At 51.4% G+C, this 18,257-nt stretch overlaps 1 protein-coding gene across 1 annotated transcript in view; it reads left to right on the top strand.

Moving 5' to 3' along the window:
* The window catches only part of Nol10 (nucleolar protein 10), a 43,014-nt gene extending 26,158 nt beyond the window's left edge, over positions 1-16,856 (top strand). The window contains exons 14-21 of the mRNA XM_003462696.5: positions 3,362-3,488; positions 6,396-6,475; positions 6,565-6,663; positions 7,127-7,216; positions 8,663-8,836; positions 9,518-9,765; positions 14,467-14,569; positions 15,005-16,856. Coding sequence (XP_003462744.1) covers positions 3,362-3,488; positions 6,396-6,475; positions 6,565-6,663; positions 7,127-7,216; positions 8,663-8,836; positions 9,518-9,765; positions 14,467-14,569; positions 15,005-15,124 — 1,041 coding nt within the window. The 3' untranslated portion in view covers positions 15,125-16,856. The remainder of the gene's footprint in view (positions 1-3,361; positions 3,489-6,395; positions 6,476-6,564; positions 6,664-7,126; positions 7,217-8,662; positions 8,837-9,517; positions 9,766-14,466; positions 14,570-15,004) is intronic.
* Positions 16,857-18,257: the final 1,401 nt, after the last annotated feature.

The following is an 18,257-nucleotide window of genomic DNA, read 5'->3' as shown; positions in this document are numbered from 1 at the left end:
TGCTGAGCTACATTCCTGGCCCTCTATGTATTATTTTTACGGGCTTGAAATGGAGTCTCGTCATGTAGTTCAGACTGTCCTTGAATGTACTGGGTAGCCCAGCCTGGCCTCAAACTTGTGGTGATCCTCCTGCCTCGGCCTCTTTAATACTGGAATGATAGGTGTGTCCCACCATGCCTTGCTTGAAGCCCTGGGTTTTTAAGAATTCATTGAAGGGGGCTGGGGATTTAGCTCAGCGGCATAAGCGCCTGCCTTGCAAGCAGGCAGTCGTGAGTTCGATCCCTGGAACTGATAAAAACGAAAAAGACAAAAAAAAAAAAAAAAAAAAAAGAATTCATTGAAGTTTAACAGCTGTGACCATGAAAACATCCAGGAGTTTTTACCCATTCACACGCAGCAGGCAGACCCCTGCTTTCACCCGTTGGGGAGCCCTGGTATAGATAAACGTGCAGCCCTGCCAGTGGACAGGGTCACTTCCATTTGTTCTGTGCTTCTAATGTTTTTTCCCTGAAAGGAACTGGGGAGATATCATTAACGAAGACACTGCTAGACCTGGTTTTGTTTTGGTGGAAATATTTCTCCCATAAAATGTAGCAGCATGACACTGCTGATAGCTGGGCACCGGTATGGGGTGCGTCTCCTGAGGCAGCTGAGCGCAGGTCCCCTAAATGCCAGGCAGCTGATTGCTGCCAGCAGGCACGGAAAACTGCGGGGCTGCGGGATACTTTCTGATCCAGGCAGTGGTTTGTTATTCCTGCTGCTCACTCCGGAGGGCGTTGGGGCACATGACCTGGAGCCCCTGTTGCTGCTACTCTCCTCTCTGTGGGGTGTGGCCCCCAGGTCTGCCAGTTGGGCTGGGAATATGGGAACCACTGCTTCCATTCTGAATGGGCTGCAATCTATGTGTTTAAACCGAAGCATGGGAACCGGGCAGAGGTTATCAGCAAATTCCTGCAGATCCTATTTTATGCCAGATTTGGGCATCACACACTTTACTAGCCTCGGGGTCCGTCAAACAATTTTCACCTCTGGATGCTCGGCATCCTGTTGTGTAGCAGTTGAAAAAGACCCGACCCACCCCCAAAATGTGCTCTTTTCCCCGGTGGCTTTGTGGTATACGAGTATCCGAATGCTTTTACCTTATTAAGAAACCTAGGCCACCTGAAGATACTTCTGCTGAAGGGGACCTTGTGAATCACGTGACTCCTCGGGTGTCTGAAGCTCTTCCGGGCTTTCTGTGCATTTGCTGAGCAGTCACACTCGGTGGTCCCTGTCACCTGCGTAGGAAGTTCAGAGTTGAGAAGGACCCTGGTAGTTCCTACTCCCCACACTGTTGCCCAGTCCCTCTGCTGGGTTCCTGCAGTCTGAGGGCCTCTTAGATGTGCCCCCCCCAACCCCACCCCGCTGTCTCAGCTTCTCGTCATCGTTGTTCCTGGTCCCTGCTTGTGTCTCCCACATTGCTTCCCTGGGAAGACTGTGCTCAGCTTGTGGGGTGCAGCGCTGTGCTTCCTGGATGGTGGCCTTGCGCAGAAACACTATGCCCTCAGCTCCCACCCTAAAATTGCTGAGATCCTCGCAATTCCTTCAGGAGGCCATCTGCATCCAGCTTTTAAAAGTGGCCTTACTTTTGTTTCTTCCTGGCAGCATCACACCCCTGAGTGCATCAAAACTTCTGCTTCTCTTCTGAAAGGCACACTGAGGCGAAGCCACCCAAGGTGCTTTGTGCCCACGAAGCCTGATTTTCCTGCTGTTGTTTCCATGAGCCCCAAGCTGTGCTGGGCCCCGGGAGCCTTCTCCGCAGGTGGAGCGTCACTGGCCCAAGCCCCGACTCCCTTCTCTTAGCTCACTGCAGAGCGCGTTAACCAGCTTTGGTTTTCTTTTGTCATAGCCACCTTCTTTCTACCTGGCCTTCTCTGGAAAAGTCAGGCTAGGTTTATACGTTCCCCTTACGATCTTTGGATTGTTCCCCACGTATAAATTGATTACTCCTGAAACAAGCAGGACCCTTGTTCCCGGGAGCTCTGCTTGCTTCTGTCCAGTGTCACCTGTCCCCAGCAGCAAGCACACCATCAAGACAGGTGTGGCCTTGTGCTGGGAAAATTGGGATCAGCAATAAAGCGTGGCAGGCAGTCAGAGCTTGCTCTCTCTGGGGACTGTGGGTGCCTAAACCTAACCCTTCCAGCCCTGCTCTGCAGTCACAAATTCTGTTCAGTCGCCTTCCTAAACAGAACTTGCATTTGGGTGACCGGGAGTGGCACCACTCGGGAGGCCAGGTCTGCAGAGTCCCGTGTGTGGATAGAATTTCAAGTAGCGTGGCTTTGGCTGGAAGTGTGTGGTATCAGTGTTGTGCCCTGAGTGTGGTGGAAGGACCACGGCACCCAGGGTTCCCCCATTCCTGTGAGGGCCCTGAACATCTTACACCTTCAGCAAGCTTTAAGAATATAGAATCCATTGTTACTAAGGTCCGCAGTTTTAATTTTAAATTATACGGAGCAGGAGCAGGCCTTATGGGGCAGGGTAATTATCAGGTGATTAGTGAAAAATCTTGAAGGTAATTCTCATTTTGGATATTCGTTTGCTGTAGTTGACAGACTTCCATAAAGCCCCAGGAGCTGCTCTAATGTGTCTGCTTGTGGGGTGCCCATACTCCATAGCAAGGTAGGGTGCGGCAGGCAAGTGGGCCACAGGGCCAAGCTCCACCAGCTCTGTCCCAGTCCGTGCATTCCTGTCTTCCTGGTCCCCACTGAGTTCCGCTTTTTCACCTGCTTCTGTTGTAGCTTGGCATAACTGATGCCATCTTGAGTCCCGCATTTAGCTAGTGCCCTGTATTTGACCCAGGAAAATGGAAAATTACTCAGGGTGTAAGTCCCATGAGAAAAGCAGAATGAGCTGCACCCACAGGAGAAAACTTAACCTGCTCAACAAAAGAAGCAGGAGACAGGTGTCAACCAAAAATTAATGTAAGACTCTAGCTAAATTGTTTCCAACAGGATGTCTTTTATGATTTTGTCTTTTAAAAGCTCTGTAACTTTCCAGTTCAGTGGTACTTATTTTGGACTCTGGACTCTGAAACGGGGATGGGGGGGGGTCTGTATACGAGTAGCCCTGAGCTCAGCTAATTAAATTCAAAATTGATCAGTTTGGCTGCTTGGATTCCTATATTGTTCACCAACGCACCTCACTTCCTCCGGCTTTCTGTACTCTTCTATTATCCACGGGTTTATTAGGTATACTCTAAGCGCTGTTCAGTCCTTCTAATAGAAGTAAGGCTAAAAACCAGGCGTAGGGAAGTGTGGCCAGCATGACAGTGTCGTGGCCCCCCAAAACCTGTGGGCTGCTGACCATTCACTGAACCCCACAGGTCCTGGGCCCTGCGCCCCGCTGGTGCTCTTTCCTGGACAACCTGACAGAAGAATTAGAGGAGAATCCAGAGAGCACGGTTTACGACGATTACAAATTCGTCACCAAGAAAGACCTCGAAAATTTAGGTAAAAACACTATGATTTTTATAAAATTATTTTATTTCATTTTGTTGTTGTTATTGCTGTTCTGAACACTAAGATTGGCTAAGCTGTGTTCCTCTGATTTTCTGAACCTTTCCACCAAATCAACTGTTAAACTGTTCAATTGTCAGAATTGTTCCCTCTGCCTAGAGAGAGCCCAGATAAATCCAGGCTCCAGAGGGCTCTGTCTCTGAAACAAGCAGGACTTCTTTCAGTGCATTAGCTACATGCAGAGAAAGTATCTTAGAAACTGCAGCTAGATAACTTCTGGTTCCCTTTTAGGCCTAATCTAAAACTTAGTCCATAGTCTCTGAGTCTTCAGGTATCAAAGACCTAGACATAGCCTGAGCTTTCCAACCTGAGCCAGTATGAGCCCTGACTGCACACTCGGAAGTCTCCGGCTTTGCAGCCCTGAATTTCTGGGTCAGGAATAGTCCACTGCTGTGCAGGTCAGCTGTGTCACTATGACACTTTACCTGAGGTCATCCATTTACAACGAGAAAAGGTTTCTTTGCCTATCTTCCCAGCACCCGGGAGGCTGATGCAGAAGGATTGCTGTGATTTAAGGCCAGCCTGGGATACACAGTGAGAGACCCTGTCTCAACCACCCCCTCTCCCAAAAAGACCAAGAGGCAGCGCCCTAGACCTCATCATCTTTTTTTTTTTTTTTTTTTTTTTGTCTTTTTCATTTTTATCGGTACCAGGGATTGAACTCACGGCCGCCTGCTTGCAAGGCAGGTGCTTATGCCGCTGAGCTAAAGCCCCAGCCCCGACTTCATCATCTTTGAGACCTCCACTGGACCTCTCCCAAGGGCTCCGTTGCCTTCTCACCACACCTGTTGGACCCAGACTCCAACATTGCTGGCCTGTAGCAATCTGTGGAGTCTCTGCCCATTCTCCCGGCCACAAAGCCCTGGCACTAGACCCTGGCCTGTGCAGCTTGGTGGAGGGTCTCAGCTGGGGTTCATTTCTGTTCAGGTTTTAAAGGTCACAGCCCAGGTATCGCAGAATAAGAAACCTCAGTGCTGGGGTGTGCGTCACCCACCCCCTCAGCTGCTACAGCAGGTGCTACCCTGTTGGGATCTCCTTTGTGGGGAGGGAAACTGAGGCAGAGGGTGGCAGGAGACACCCGCCACCTGGTGCAACCGTGAGACTGAGCAACTGTGCTGGCCTGCTGGCAGTGTGGGCGAGGTGCACCCTGGGCAATGGGACGCACGGGATCCGCTCTGTGCAAGTCTGGACAGCCGAGACAGGCACGCAGTTAAGTAGCAGTTGGCTGTGAAAGAGCACTGGCGGACTAACGAGGTTAATTAAGCAGTTCTGAAGCCTCAGTTATAGCCTGTGTCCCACAGTATAGCTAATCCAGCACGGTTTATTCTTTCAGTTAATGTGTCTGAGAGGCAGCAGCACTGCGTCCCTCCACGAGGTGACTGGCAGACATCCCAGGGCCTCACAGTTCCTTCCCAGCCATTTCAAGGCAGCTTCTCCTTGTCCCTCTGGGGTGCACACACACCCACATCCTTAGGCCAGCAGTGGAGAGTGAAGGTTATTTTGTGGAGATTTGGTTTGGTTTGGTTTTGGTTTTTCATTTTGATTTTTTGAGCCCAGGATGACCTTGAAACCACAGGCATCCTCCTGCCTCTACCTCCTATGTGCTGCAATCTTGACGATGCCCCATGACATCCAGCTTTTGTGCAGTTTTTTAACTACTGCCTTTAGTATAGTTTGGGTACTTCTTTAGTCTCTGTGTTTATTTAGGGTGGGGAAAGTGATTAGTTTAGGTACATTTTGTTTAAATGTAATCTCATTACCTGTTGTAAAAAATCTATGTGGCAGCTCTAACAGCAAGACAGCAGCTATGGGAGAAGGTGTCCTTATGTGCGTCACTAGGGCCTTTTACCATGAAGTGAAGCCCAGGCTGTCACTTCTGGTAGATTTCTGCCTACAGCCTGTGTGGAGCCTCCCAGTTTACCTGAGGGAGAAGACAGGCTGTGTCCACACCCCTGGTTACTCCTCTGCAGTCTTCAGAGCTGTACTGAGCAGTGCTGGGACCTCACGGTCACCACCATGGCCAAGCCTGAGTGGGAAGTGGTTCCATCCATGCAGTGCGAGCAGGGTCACAGAGCTTGGGCTCGATCCCCACTCTGCCCGCCTGCCGGCTCTTGTGCCTGTGCGCCAGGTACAGGCGATGGCCGTGCGGGTACCCACTGTGGCTGGAGCCAGCCGGAACGTGTTCAGGCCAGGTGCCCAGACACTGATGGTGGGGAGCTTTCATTAGGCTCTGATGAAGGGGTGCGAGGATAATGTGGGCCTCGTGCAGAAGAGTGCTGATGTGTGGGGTGCACAGTGTCAGCCCTCTTCTCGGGAAGGCTGGGGCCTTTCTACATGGCTGTGGTGACAGAGTCTTTTGTCTTCAGAAACAAAGGGGATAATGTTCCTCCCAGGCTCCCGCCCTCCCCAGCTCCTGCCAGGCGGCTGGCACCCAGCCCATTTTCTTTGCTTTCTCTCTTTTGAAGTACTGGGGATTGAACCTGGCACCTTTGCTCTGAGCTGCGTCTCCAGCCTTTTTTTTAAAGACTTATTTTTGAGTCAGGGTCTCACTAAGTTACTAAATTGTCCACACTGGGCTTGAGCTGTGACCGTCCTGCCTCAGCCTTTAGAGTGCTGGGATGTCAGATGTGCGCTGCTGCACTCGGCTAAGGGTGGTGCTGATGCAGTGGGCTGAGTGTTCTCTTTCAGTGTTGAAGACCAGTAATTCTCACCCCTAAGTTTTTACCCACCCTAAGTTTTGACCCAGAGTGAAATACGATTGTGATGAAATCGCTGTCCAAAAAAATCAGTTGAGCTTTCTGCAGCCTCACTAAGGGCCACTCTGTTCTGATCCCTGTCCAGGGCTCACGCACCTCATCGGCTCGCCCTTCCTGCGGGCCTACATGCATGGCTTTTTCATGGACATCCGGCTCTACCACAAGGTGAGCGGGGACTGCAGCCTGGGGAGACAGGGAACTTTGCCCTCTGACCCTGCACTAACCACCATCCATGGTCGTTCCACTTCGGAAAGGTGAAACTGATGGTCAACCCATTCGCCTACGAAGAGTACAGGAAAGACAGAATCCGGCAGAAGATCGAGGAGACGCGTGCACAGCGGGTCCAGTTAAAGGTGAACAGAGCCAGCAACTCCCCAAAGAGAAGGATGGGTTCTGTCAAGTGAATTACTCTAAAGCAGCCTGGCCCCTTTCCACCTTTAGTGTCTACCTGACATCTTGTACTTATGTTGGTGGCATATTTGTTTCCAGAGAATGGCACTCAGAGGTTCTCTTGGGAGGGACTTGGTCACCCCATTGAGGAAACCCCTGGTGTTTGGTGTGGGCTGTGGTTTGGGGACTAAGGGTGTCACAGGCAGAGCCCACACAGCCTGTGCAATGCCAGCCCAGACCCCACGTCCCTGCGCGGGGCCGCAGGTGCTCTCTGTCTTCTGATCCCTCTGGGCCCCTGGCCTCAGTGTGAGTTGCTCATGATCCAGTGATGGTGACAGCGAGCCTGTGATCATCTGTGTCCTGCTGGAGGACTGTGCTGGCAGAACTGCCACACGGAGGACCATATTACAGCTTTTCCTTCCTTAGAAACTGCCCAAAGTGAACAAGGAGCTGGCTCTCAAGTTAATGGAGGAAGAAGAGGAGAAGCAAAGATCCTCCTGGAAAAAGAAAGTGCAGGTAAGACCTGAGCGCTTCTCAGCAGTTTGTGGGCAGGGGCCTTACTTTTGCAGTGCATGTGGTATTTCCCCCGTTTTCTGCCCTTACTGAGTAAGGGAAGTTTAGGGAAAAGAAAAGAGTATCAGGAAATTCACCCCATATTCTTAGCCCAGGAAAGGAGGCATTAATATTTTAGTGAATTTTTTTCCTAATTTTTCTTCAAATTACAAAAGTACTGTTGTCAGAGCTCAGTTTCATTTCAGAAATACGGGCATTATCTATGTGGTCTTTGGGGGATCTGAGGCTGTGGGAGATTGAGACGGGAGGATCCCAGTCTAAGCCCAGCCCTGGCAACTAGTGACTTAGCAAGTTGCTGCCTCAAAAAGTAAAAAAGAGCAAAAACCCTGGGTTCAATTTCCTATACTGGAAGAAAGAAAGAACTCTGAAGCTACTGCTGTAAACCAGTGTGTGTAACTTACTCCTCAACAGCTTCATCTTACATGGAATAAAGAGCAGCTCTGGGGGGGCTGGGGATTTAGCTCAGCAGCATAAGTGCCTGCCTTTCAAGCAGGCAGTCGTGAGTTCAATCCCTGGTACCGATAAAAAGGAAAAAGACCCCCCCCCCAAAAAAAAGAGCTGCTTTGGGGGAGGTGACTTGAGATGTCACGGGCATCTGGCCCAATCACTGAGGCTTCTGCCAGTGATGGGTCTCGGTGCTTTGGGGAACAGGGGACACAGGACACTGCAGCCCAGGGGGACATCTTCATTTCCACTCCCCCAAGCAGCACCTGTTCCCACCTTCACCGCACTGGCGCTGCCAGGCTTTTCCTGCGCCTCTTAAGCTGCACGGCCAGGGCTGGGGACCTGGCTGCCAGTTGTAAAGCACTTCAGAGCCCAGGCCTTCCCCTGCCTTCCTTTTGAAGGCAGCTGCAGAGACACAGAGGAGGACGAGCCTGGGGAGCCCTCCCGCAGCGGTGTGGGAAGCCGCCATCCAGGCAGGGCAGCTGCTTTCACGTCGGGAAATCTGCAGTCGCACTGCGCGTTCTTGTTAGCATTACTCCCTGCTGTTGTTAAATGTAGTCGTGGCTTTAATCCGTGCAGGAAGATTCAAAAGGAAACAAATGTTTTCCTAAGGATTTTTTACCCTAAACATAGGCACACAGATGTTGACTTCAGAGTCCCCACTCACAGATGACAGCACCTTGGGTGTCTTCTTGGCTCCGGCTTTTAAAGAATGGTCCGAGACTTGGGGCTGGGGGTTTAGCTCAGCGGCATAAGCACCTGCCTTGCAAGCAGGCAGTGGTGAGTTCGATCCCTGGTACTGATAAAAAAAATGGTCCGAGACTTCAGTGATTTATACTAAGTGTGCCCTGCTCGTTTCTAACGAAGGGCTGTCTGTAAGCCGTCTTTCCAGTCAGGTTCCAGCTGATGTTAAATGTGTGTGTGCTTTGTTCTCTTTCCTTCCAGAGCCTTCCAAATATTCTCACCGACGACCGATTTAAAGTTATGTTTGAGAACCCTGACTTCCAAGTAGATGAAGAAAGTGAAGAATTCAGACTTCTGAATCCACTCGTTTCAAAAATCAGTGAGAAAAGGAAGAAGAAACTAAGACTGTTAGAGCAACAAGAGCTTGACGAAAAAGTAAGATGTCTTTCGGCCTTTAGAATGTGTCACTGTTTCTTTAATGGTCAGAAATTTGAATCTGCCTTTGATTATACTTGAGACATAATTAATTCCCTCCTGGTTGTTTGAATTTTGAGATGTGATCAAAAAATGGCAAACGTTGGCATTTTTAAAAATCATATTACAATAGACGTCCCACTGTCGTCACCCCTCGCAGACCTGACCCGCACTTGGAGCACACACATCCCATCATTCTGGCTGCTTCCCGAAGCAGCTCTGGAGTCCTCTTTCCTGAGGGCCTTCAGCTGCGCCACCCCGGCCACCTCCTTGTCCTGAGTGGATTCAGAATGCCTCCCTCTCCTGGTGCCTATGACTTTGGGGTGAGGCAGTAGTCCCATGGGGCCATGCTGGGTGAACCAGGTGCACACAACCCATCCTTGTGTTGTCTTTTCAGATTGTGCTAAAGGTTTGATAGGAAGGAGTGATCAAAAATACAGTGAGCCACTAAATATTTTAAATCCCAGTAAAAGACACATTGCTACCAGTCGCCCTGGGAACCCTCTCCTGCCTCAGACACACCCACCCCAGGGGTCTGAGCAGCATCTCTGACTAAAGGAGGTTCTGGTGGGTTAGTCCTTGACCGCAGTGCCAGTGCTGGAGGAGGAAGGAGGGTTTCAGTGCGTAACTTCTCCATTCTAGGAGGAGGAAGAGGAGCTGGAAGGCAGGCCGAGCGATGCGGAGAGCTCCGGAAGCTCCGACGACGATAAGGCCTGGGTGGCCGAGGTGCGTGAGCAGCGCCGGCGGCTGCAGCAGGAGGAGAGGGCACGGCGGCGGGAGCAGCGGCTGGAGGACCAGCAGGCTGAGCTGAAGCCCCAGTTCTATGAGATCAAGGCAGGGGAGGAGTTCCGCAGCTTCCGAGACTCTGCTGCCAAGCAGAAGCTGATGAAGTGAGTGGACACAGATGGCACTATGGGGTGGGGGAGGAGCAAAGAGGAAGGGATGTTGAAAAGCACCGGCCTAAGCCGCCAGCAGCACATGCCTATGATCCCAGGATAGGGAGGCTGAGGCGGAACGATCTCTGAGTTCCAGGCCAGCCTGAGTGGGGCCTCACAATGCAGGCCGTCTCAGAAAAAACCGAAAGCCAAAAACAGGCACCAATCCTTAGTTTACTTGTTTGTAAGCAACTCTTTAAAGTCTGGCTGTTGTGCAGCAGTGCACAAGCACAGCCCCTGGAGTGCTAGAGGTGTGTGGGCGCCTATGAGCTGTGGGCCTCCCCTCACCACCTGGCCCCATGGTGGCTGTCTCACTCCAGGGGAGCAGGTCCTTTGCCTCTGGCAGGAAGCAAATGCTATGGGCATCTCAGCTCAGGTCAGCCCATCTCTGTTTACCTGGCTACTGAAAGGCTCATTTGGAAAATTAACCAGCAGTGCCAAGCAGGAAATGGGCAGGAACATCCAAAAGTCCAAAGTGGTGCTGTGGGGTATGGATGATGCCAGTACAGAGAGGCGAGGACAGTATCCAAGCAGGGAAAGGCGAGGGGGGCCGCAGTGGGCAGGAGCTTCACCTGGCTCAGCCGAAGATGCCTTGGGGTTGGGGGCGCCAAGGGCTGCCCAGCAGTTAAATGTGCTGTGTACACCCAAACAGTGCTCGCAAAAAGAGACAAAAGGGGGCCTGGGGATTTAGTTAAAGTGCCTTCCTTGCAAGTGTGCGGTTGTGAGTTCAATCCCTGGTACTGATAAAAATGAAAAAGACAAAAAAACAAAAAGACAAAAGGAGCCTGGTGTATTGGCACAGACCTGTCACCCCATCCCTTAGGGGGCTGAAGCAGGAAGATCTCTTTTAAGTTCGAGGCCAATCTGGACCACTTAGCTGTGAAAACATAAAACATAAAAACGTAAAACAAACAAAAAGAAATTGAAACAGTGAAGTACTATGTTGTAAATATTTTCTATAATGAGAAAAAAGCAGAAGTGGTGTCGAGGTCATCAGGTATTTAAGCAGTGAACATGCTGGGCACCCGGATGTGAGGGTGGAGGTGGCAGAAGGGCAGCCCAGGACCTGCTCCCCAGCCTGCCCACCCAGAGGAGCCGTTTGTGCTGCCCAAGGGGGCAGAGGAGGGACAGCGGGGAGCAGGAGTGGCAGCAGCAGCATGCATCTCCTCTGGACCGGCTCTCCTCGCATGCCACTGGCCTTGGTGCCCCCGCACGCCCCTTCCCAGCCGTGGCAGCTGCTCTGTGTCCACTGCGGGATCATGAGCGAGCGATGTGGCTGTGGCTGTGGCTTGGTGTCAGTGGCTTTGCCTGGCTGGGTGTTCGCTTCTGTGCTGGGTCTGTAGCTAGTGGCCGACTTGCAGCTCTCTTCACAGCTCGGTATTTGGGCTTTCAGCAGACTCAAGGGGCGCACACCCACAATCCGAGCATTGTGCAGGCTGAGGCAGGAGGACTGCAAGGTCAGTGCAGCCCGGGCGCCTTAGTGACTTCATGGGACCCGTCTCTAAATTACAAAGAAACTTTATAGTGGACTGGGGATGGAGAAAAGCATGGACATTGGGTTCAGTCCTCAGTATTACAAAAGAAAAGCAGAGAAGAGAAAAGGAACATGCCTTCATGTTATCTGTGTACCCCCACTTCCCTTTCTCTACAAAGCAATTTAAAAAGTCAGTTAAGGAGAGTTCTTTTTAATTAAATATTCCTAATTAAAGAAATTGTAGAGTAGTGTGTGTTTTTAGATCTCAAAGCAGTAAATTGTTCAGCTTTCCTGGGGCATCTAATAAACACCTAATTTGGTGTTCCCCCTTGCAGGCTGTGCCCTTCTTTTGCTTTGCTGTTTTTCTTTGCCATTCTAATAACTAAGGCCTTCCCTGGGGAGCCCCTCATGCCATGAGTACTCCCACTTCCCCCTCAGAATTTTAAAGCCTGCAGGTGATTTGGTTTGGTTTGTTTGTTGTTGCTGTTTTTTTGAGATAGAGTCTTGCTGCACACCCCTGTCTGGCCCCAAACTTGAGGGGACCCTCCTGCCTCAGCCCCCTGAGGGCTGGGGAGCCCAGCGCAGGATTCTGTTGTAGTTGCTCAGCTTTCCAGCTGGCATTAGTCCAAAGTGCTTGGCATGACTGTTGCTTAGAAAGGCCTCAGCACCTGCAGCCCTGGGCCATGGCGCAAAGCAGGGCCCTGCTTGCCACTGTGTCACCAGGTGTCTCTGAGGTGCTTGGAAGCTGGGCGCCAGGCATAGCTCAGGGTCACTGCACTCTGATCTACTGCACCCATCCGGGCCCAGCGCTGCCAGTGGTGCAGACGACAAGTCCTCGCAGGGGCAGGGCAGCCAGGTCCTTCTGCCAGGCGTCAGTTCCCACCATGGACCAGGCAGGCTTCTCCTCCCCAGGGTGGGTGACCCCGCACTGTCCCAGCCATGCTGAGTTTGCAGCTGGCTGGGAGAGATGAGTGTCTCGGGAGCAGTTGCAGGCACCTGGTTAGGCCTGAGCTCTGCCTTGGATGGGGAACCTGGAGGACGCTGCTCCCCGGCCTCTGCCCTCCCATCCTCTGCCTTTGATTGGCAAAGGTTGTGCTGTGGTCCTGAGTCATGGGGAGGATAAAGCGTGGAGGAACTTGAAGACGAAGAGTGCTTGGCGGGGTCCATCACCCAGTACTTGGGCACCACCGTGCAGGTCCTAGCTGGGTCACAGCAGCAGGGCCTTCAGGGCCTCCCTCTCAGGGCGCAGTGCTAAGCTCGGGCACAGTTCCCAGGATCGATGGTGCTTCCGGAAGGGGACCCCAGCTGCAGTGCCGGGCTGTGTGAAGCAGTTCCACCCATTCAGTCAGGTTGCTATAAGTAGAGGACTGGGGCTGGTTGGTTTTTGAGGAGTAAACAATAAGAAATTACATATTTTACATTTGATACATAAATTTTACATCATACATATTTTGTAGGTTATAGGTTTCTGGGGTTTTTTTTGTTTTGTTTTTTGTTTTTTGGGGTTTTTTTTGTAGATTCTTTGCTTTCTTCTCCTGTTGCTTTAGCCATTTCTCCAAGAATCAGAGCTAACTTTAAACTTACTGAGTTTGTATCGTGAGGCATCATTCACTCCTTTCCTCTAAAGCAAGTTTTCTTTTTTTTTTTTTTTTTTTTAATTTTAAGGAGAAAAGAAAAAAAAAAGCAGAGAAAGGGTACAAGTTATACAGATTTACAGAAAAAAAATAAACACTAGGAAATCACTAGTTAATGGATTACATATTGTCATCTTAGAAATAATTGTTCAAGTCACAAAATTAAAGCTTGTAAAGTGGACATTCCATCAATGATACTGCAAACAGTTCTGTTCAATGATCCAATAAAACTCTGTGATATCATTTTCTATCTTATACACTTAAATATACATGCAGTTATATAGTTTAGAGCACTTTCTTTTCCTCTCTTTTGTACAATGACTATTACACATTTTGGGTTTCATTGCTCCCACAGTTCTTATTACTTTTTTGGAAGAGAGTAGGGGGGCTGGGGATTTAGATGGGGGGCTGGGGATTTAGCTCAGTGGCTTAAGCGCCTGCCTGGCAAGCGTGAGGTCATAAGTTTGATCCCTGGCACCAAAAAAAAAAAAAAAAAGAGGAAGAGAGTAAAACCAAATGTGACATAACAGAACAGAATCGGTCAAGTCAAAAGGGTGGACATAATAGATAATGTAAAAACATAATACATCAACAATGGTTACCATAATGCCTCCCGCTATCTCTAATAGAATTGCCTATATCATTAGTTATAATACAATTGAACAAAACAGTAAAGAATAAAACCGACAAAACCAAAACATTGGAGACATTGTAGGTCTTCAAAAGTAGATAAAAGTCAACGAGAATGGGCGTTATAATGAATCTCATTATCTTCACAGCTGATGCCTAAACTTTCGAACCTGATACTACCCAGCAAAACAGAATAGGGGAACATTAGTCAAAAACAAGATGGTGAGAGTAATACAGGGCTTCAAATTGAGATAATGGAAAGTCAAAGTGGGTTACTATAATATATCCTGCTATTTTTTTTTCCTGCTATTTAAAGCAAGTTTTCAAAAGAAGCTAGCATTCTGATTCCCAAGAAAATCATTACTGTAGCCTGGTACAGTAGATACTGTGTAACTGGCTCAGTGTTCAAGTGTGGCATCATTGTGGAGGTATGCAGGAGAACTTGTTACACACACGAGTGTGAATTTCAGGGCACAGAGAACAGAGAGACAAGCCAGACACTGTGGCACACACATGTCATCCCAGCACTCAGGAGGCTGAGGCAAGAGGGTTGCTCTGAGTTTTAAGGCCAGCCTGGGCTACATAGTAAGACCCTGGCCCAACCAAAAAAAAAAAAAAACAAGAAAAAAAAATCAAATAGGAATCCATTATTTCTTGTGTTTGACCTCACAGATGCATGTTAGTAAAGTAAGAGGCAGCTGCTAACCTCTTTGGTATCAGGAGCTGCTGTGTGATAGTGAGCATCTGAGGCATCCACGTGGGGTGTGCTGTTAGGGGCGCAGGTGTCAGGATGTGGGAGGTGCTGTTCTCCCCACCCTGCCATGGTGGATGGTCAGCCTGCGTTTGTGCCTGGAGCCTTCCCCACCTGCAGCCCTCCTTGCTCACCCACCTAACACTGCTCTTTGAAATTCCCTGCAGCAAAACCCTTGAGGATCGGTTGAAACTGGAAGCCAAACATGGGACATTGAGCGTGGCTGACACCAGTGTGGGGAGCAAGCAGCTGACCTTCACGCTGAGGAAGGTGAGTGCTCCTCGGGGTTGGTTTGGACCTCTTGGAGGGAGACGCAGGCCCCTGGGCTGGTGTATGTGCATCAGCCTCTGCCATCCTCCTGCCAGACTGGTCCCTCTTAGAGAAAGTGATAGGCCTGCCCAGTGGCCCCGGCACCCAGAGCCCGGGCACCTGAGCCCTGTGTAGCCCCATAAAGTGGAAGTCCTCGCCCCTGAGGACATGGCGTGAGTGATGGTGCCCACTTATAGTCCTGAAGGATCGAAAACTGGAAACCCGCCAGCTTGTGTCAGAATGGAAGAGAGGAGCCAGGGGTGCTGCTCCCTGCCGGGCCACCAGGCCAGCATGAGGCCCAGGCTCAGCCTCCAGCCGTGAGGACCAGGACGGGGCACACCATCATCCCTGGGGGCAACCTCCCTGCAGGAGTCCTCACCCCCTCTTCTCTTTCAGTCTGAGCAGCAGAAGCAGCGGCAGGAGGCTGAGAAGCTGCACCGCCTGGAGAGGAGGCAGCTGCGCCGTTCTGCCGGCCACCTGCACTCCCGGCCCCGGAGAGGCCGCCCATTCCCCTGAGTGGCCCACCTGGATAGATGGACAGATGGACAATGTCTTCTCCTGGTCAGCAGCACCCTCATTTCTGTACCCCGCCCACCACTGTGTTAATATTGTGCAGAACAGTGAGGTGCAGGGACGCCTGGCCTGTCACCACCAGGGACCCCAGGACACTATCAGCACGGACCTGCTCGCCCCATCATTCATTTAAGGCCCTTTAGAACTGTTTTGTACCAGCTGGGCGCCCCAAGGCTGCTGCCCATGTAGGGGGCGTGGCAGTCGCTGCACCCTCCCCGCTAGAAGACAAAATGGGCCTTTCTGGGGCTGCGGTTAGAGGGACGTGCTGGAGGAGCCGTTTGTAGAATAAATTCTTCCCTTAATGCAGCCCCTGTGAGTGGCGCCCTTGCCTCGGTTGAACATGGAAATGGACTCTGGTCCTGTTGTCATTGGGCGCAGCTGCGGGGCCTCAGGGACCGTGGGCTACTCCCTGTAGTGAGGCCATGCCCTCTGGCGGCCTGGAGTTTCTGCTGCGGGGCACGGTGTGGTGTTGCCTCTCAGGTGTCCACCTCTTCTGCCCGCCCTGCCGCCCCATGGGCAGGGACAGCATGAGTCAGTTGTCCCCTCTGTGGCCCTTCGTGCTGGTGATTGTCCTCTGCACAGTTTGTGGCCCCCAGGCTAGCATGTGTCTGGCCGCAGAGCAGGAAGGACTCTTGGTTCCCTGGTGGCTGGTGACACAGCAGAGGCCGAAGCAACAGAGCCTGGGGACTACAGGCTTCTGGCGTGTATGTCCCCTGGGGTCAGGCCAGAAGGGACCTGAGTGGTGCTGTGCCCCTGGGTTCTTGGCTCTGTTTCTCTTGGGACCCCAAAAGGCAGCTTGGCCAGGGCGCAAGTCACCTCCTGTCCCAAGGATGGACCCACACCCCGCCTTGCTGGTCTCAACTTACAGTCAACACTGTCCCTGCCTGGCGCTGTTTCTCCAGGGTCTGGGCTAGCCAGCTGCGGTCCCTCCCACCCCAGTGCCGTGCCTTTTCCAATGGCATTAGCTTTGGTTGGTGGCTGCAGGCAGGAAGTGAGTGGGGACATCGAGCCTGACACCTCCATTGTCCTCCCAGCAGCATCAGAAGCTCCCAACCTTTCTGTCAGCTAGCTAGGGCAAGGAAGTATCACTTTGTCACAGTGACCCAGGGTCCTCGGGTTTCGCTGAGGATTCTCTGTCCTGTGCACAACAGCACAGAGGTCGGTGTGACACTGCCTCGGTGGTGCGGTCCCAGCACGCAGTGCTGTGTAGTGGTTTATTTACCGCTTTGCCTCTTGTTCAAACTGAGACCATGAGGCCAGAACTGGAAAAGCCATTGGGGTCGCAGGCACGGCAGTGACCTTGTAAACTGTTTTAAAAGGTTTTGTTCTGTGTTAAACTTGCAGTGCATATGAACCCCGCCTGGCTGTTCTGTTTAATTGGGTTTTAATTCTTCCTTTGTGTGTCAGGAGTCACACTCAGGGTCTTGCGCTCATCAGGACCAGTGTGGGCTACAGCTGAGCTCCGCTGGCTCAGTGAACTGGACTGGAAGTGATTCTCAAACCTGGCTTCAACTTCATGGCTGAGGAGTTGCAAAATCAGAAATGAGCATGTGGGGCATCAGCGGGGAGGCCACCCAGACCCCGGGGGGAGGTGTAGGGTTTATACTGTGTGTAAGTACTGTGCCTAAGTATTTTATTGTTTCTCTGATGTCCCTAAAAGGTTTATGTATACAAATTGATACTGGTGTTTTTTCTCCTTGGGAAAGCATGGAACTGCCTGATACTTTGAGTTTGCATGTGTTTTGGCATCTGCAGTGGCTCAATTTAGGACCCCATGTGTCTCTTTGAACATGCAGGGAAAAGTCCAGCCTAACCGCTTTTCTTCTTTTTCTTGAGACAAGGTCTCAATGTGTAGTGTAGGCTGGCCTGGAAGACACTGTGTAGTCCATGCTGGCCTCAACCTCGCCACCATCCTCCTGCCTCAGCCTCCCAAGCACTGTGATTACAGGCGTGCACACCACACCTGGCAGCTTTTATTCTTAAGTGTAATTTTTGTATTCATGTGTAAATTTTTCAAAATGAGCTCAATTAAATAGTTAATATTTGAAGGCTGTATTTTGGGCACCTATGTGCCCCGAATACCCCATCTGTCTCGAGCACAGCGCTGGTGAACAAGGTCTGCTGATGCCTGTAAGGTGCTGTGACCTGGTGTGGCGGGGCCTGGGCCTGAGGGTGTGGAATCCGGGCCCTCCCCGAGATCAGGCGGAAGCCCTGCTGCTGCCTTCCTGCCTGGAGCGCTCCAGCACACATCTCATGGAGCAGGAAGTCATTACCTCCCCACCTGCGCTCCTCAGCCTGTTTGTGACCGGTTCCAGATGGGGCTTCAAAGCCACGGGACAGGAGCCAGGCCAGCTCTTCCTGGCAGCCTTCAGTCTTGGTCATTTATTTATTTATTTGTTTTTGTTTCCTTGAGACAAGGTCTCACTGTGCAGCCCAGGCTGGCCTTGAACTCACTGTGATCCTCCTTCCTCAGCCTCCCTGATGCTGGGGTGACAGGCAGGCACCACAGCTCCTGGCCCTGCATCTCCTGCACTGTCTGCAGTCTGCAGCTCTGTCTCACCCACTGGGGAACTGACATCTCTCCTTGCGTTCCTCTGCCTTTGGCAGTGTCCCTTTCTTGGCTGCTTCAGAGCCAACTCAGACACGCATGGCCCACTTGAGTCAAAACCACTCAACAGGAATCTAGTCAGGTGCATCCCAGCCCCCCGAGTGCTTGGTCTTCACCTCTGTCCTCTTCCTCCAGGCTGGCAGCTGTTTGCTGGCCAGGCCCCCTGGCCCCTGTACCGCCTCTTGGTCCAGCCAAGTCTGGGCTCTGGGCTAATCCTTTAATGAGGAGCTGTCCAATCCCAGATGGAGTCTTCGTCTGCAAACAGGAAGAAACGGGAGGAGCCCGGGCTGGCCCAGGCTTGTGGCAAGGCTGCCAGTTAGTGGCAAAGTGACTTCACCTGCCCGGGCCTCAGTGTCTGCATCTGTGAAATGGGTTTAAGAGGAACTCCCCCCTCAGGACTTCAGAGGGGTTTGTGGAGATTAATGAGCAAGGTCCATTAAACACCCAGAAGAAAGGCAACAAACTAAG

This window comes from Cavia porcellus, unplaced genomic scaffold, assembly GCF_034190915.1.
Source record: "Cavia porcellus strain 051 isolate PalLab524CR breed Dunkin Hartley unplaced genomic scaffold, mCavPor4.1 scaffold_8, whole genome shotgun sequence".
NCBI classification, from domain to species: Eukaryota; Metazoa; Chordata; class Mammalia; order Rodentia; family Caviidae; genus Cavia; species Cavia porcellus.
This window is presented reverse-complemented; position numbering and strand designations above follow the sequence as displayed.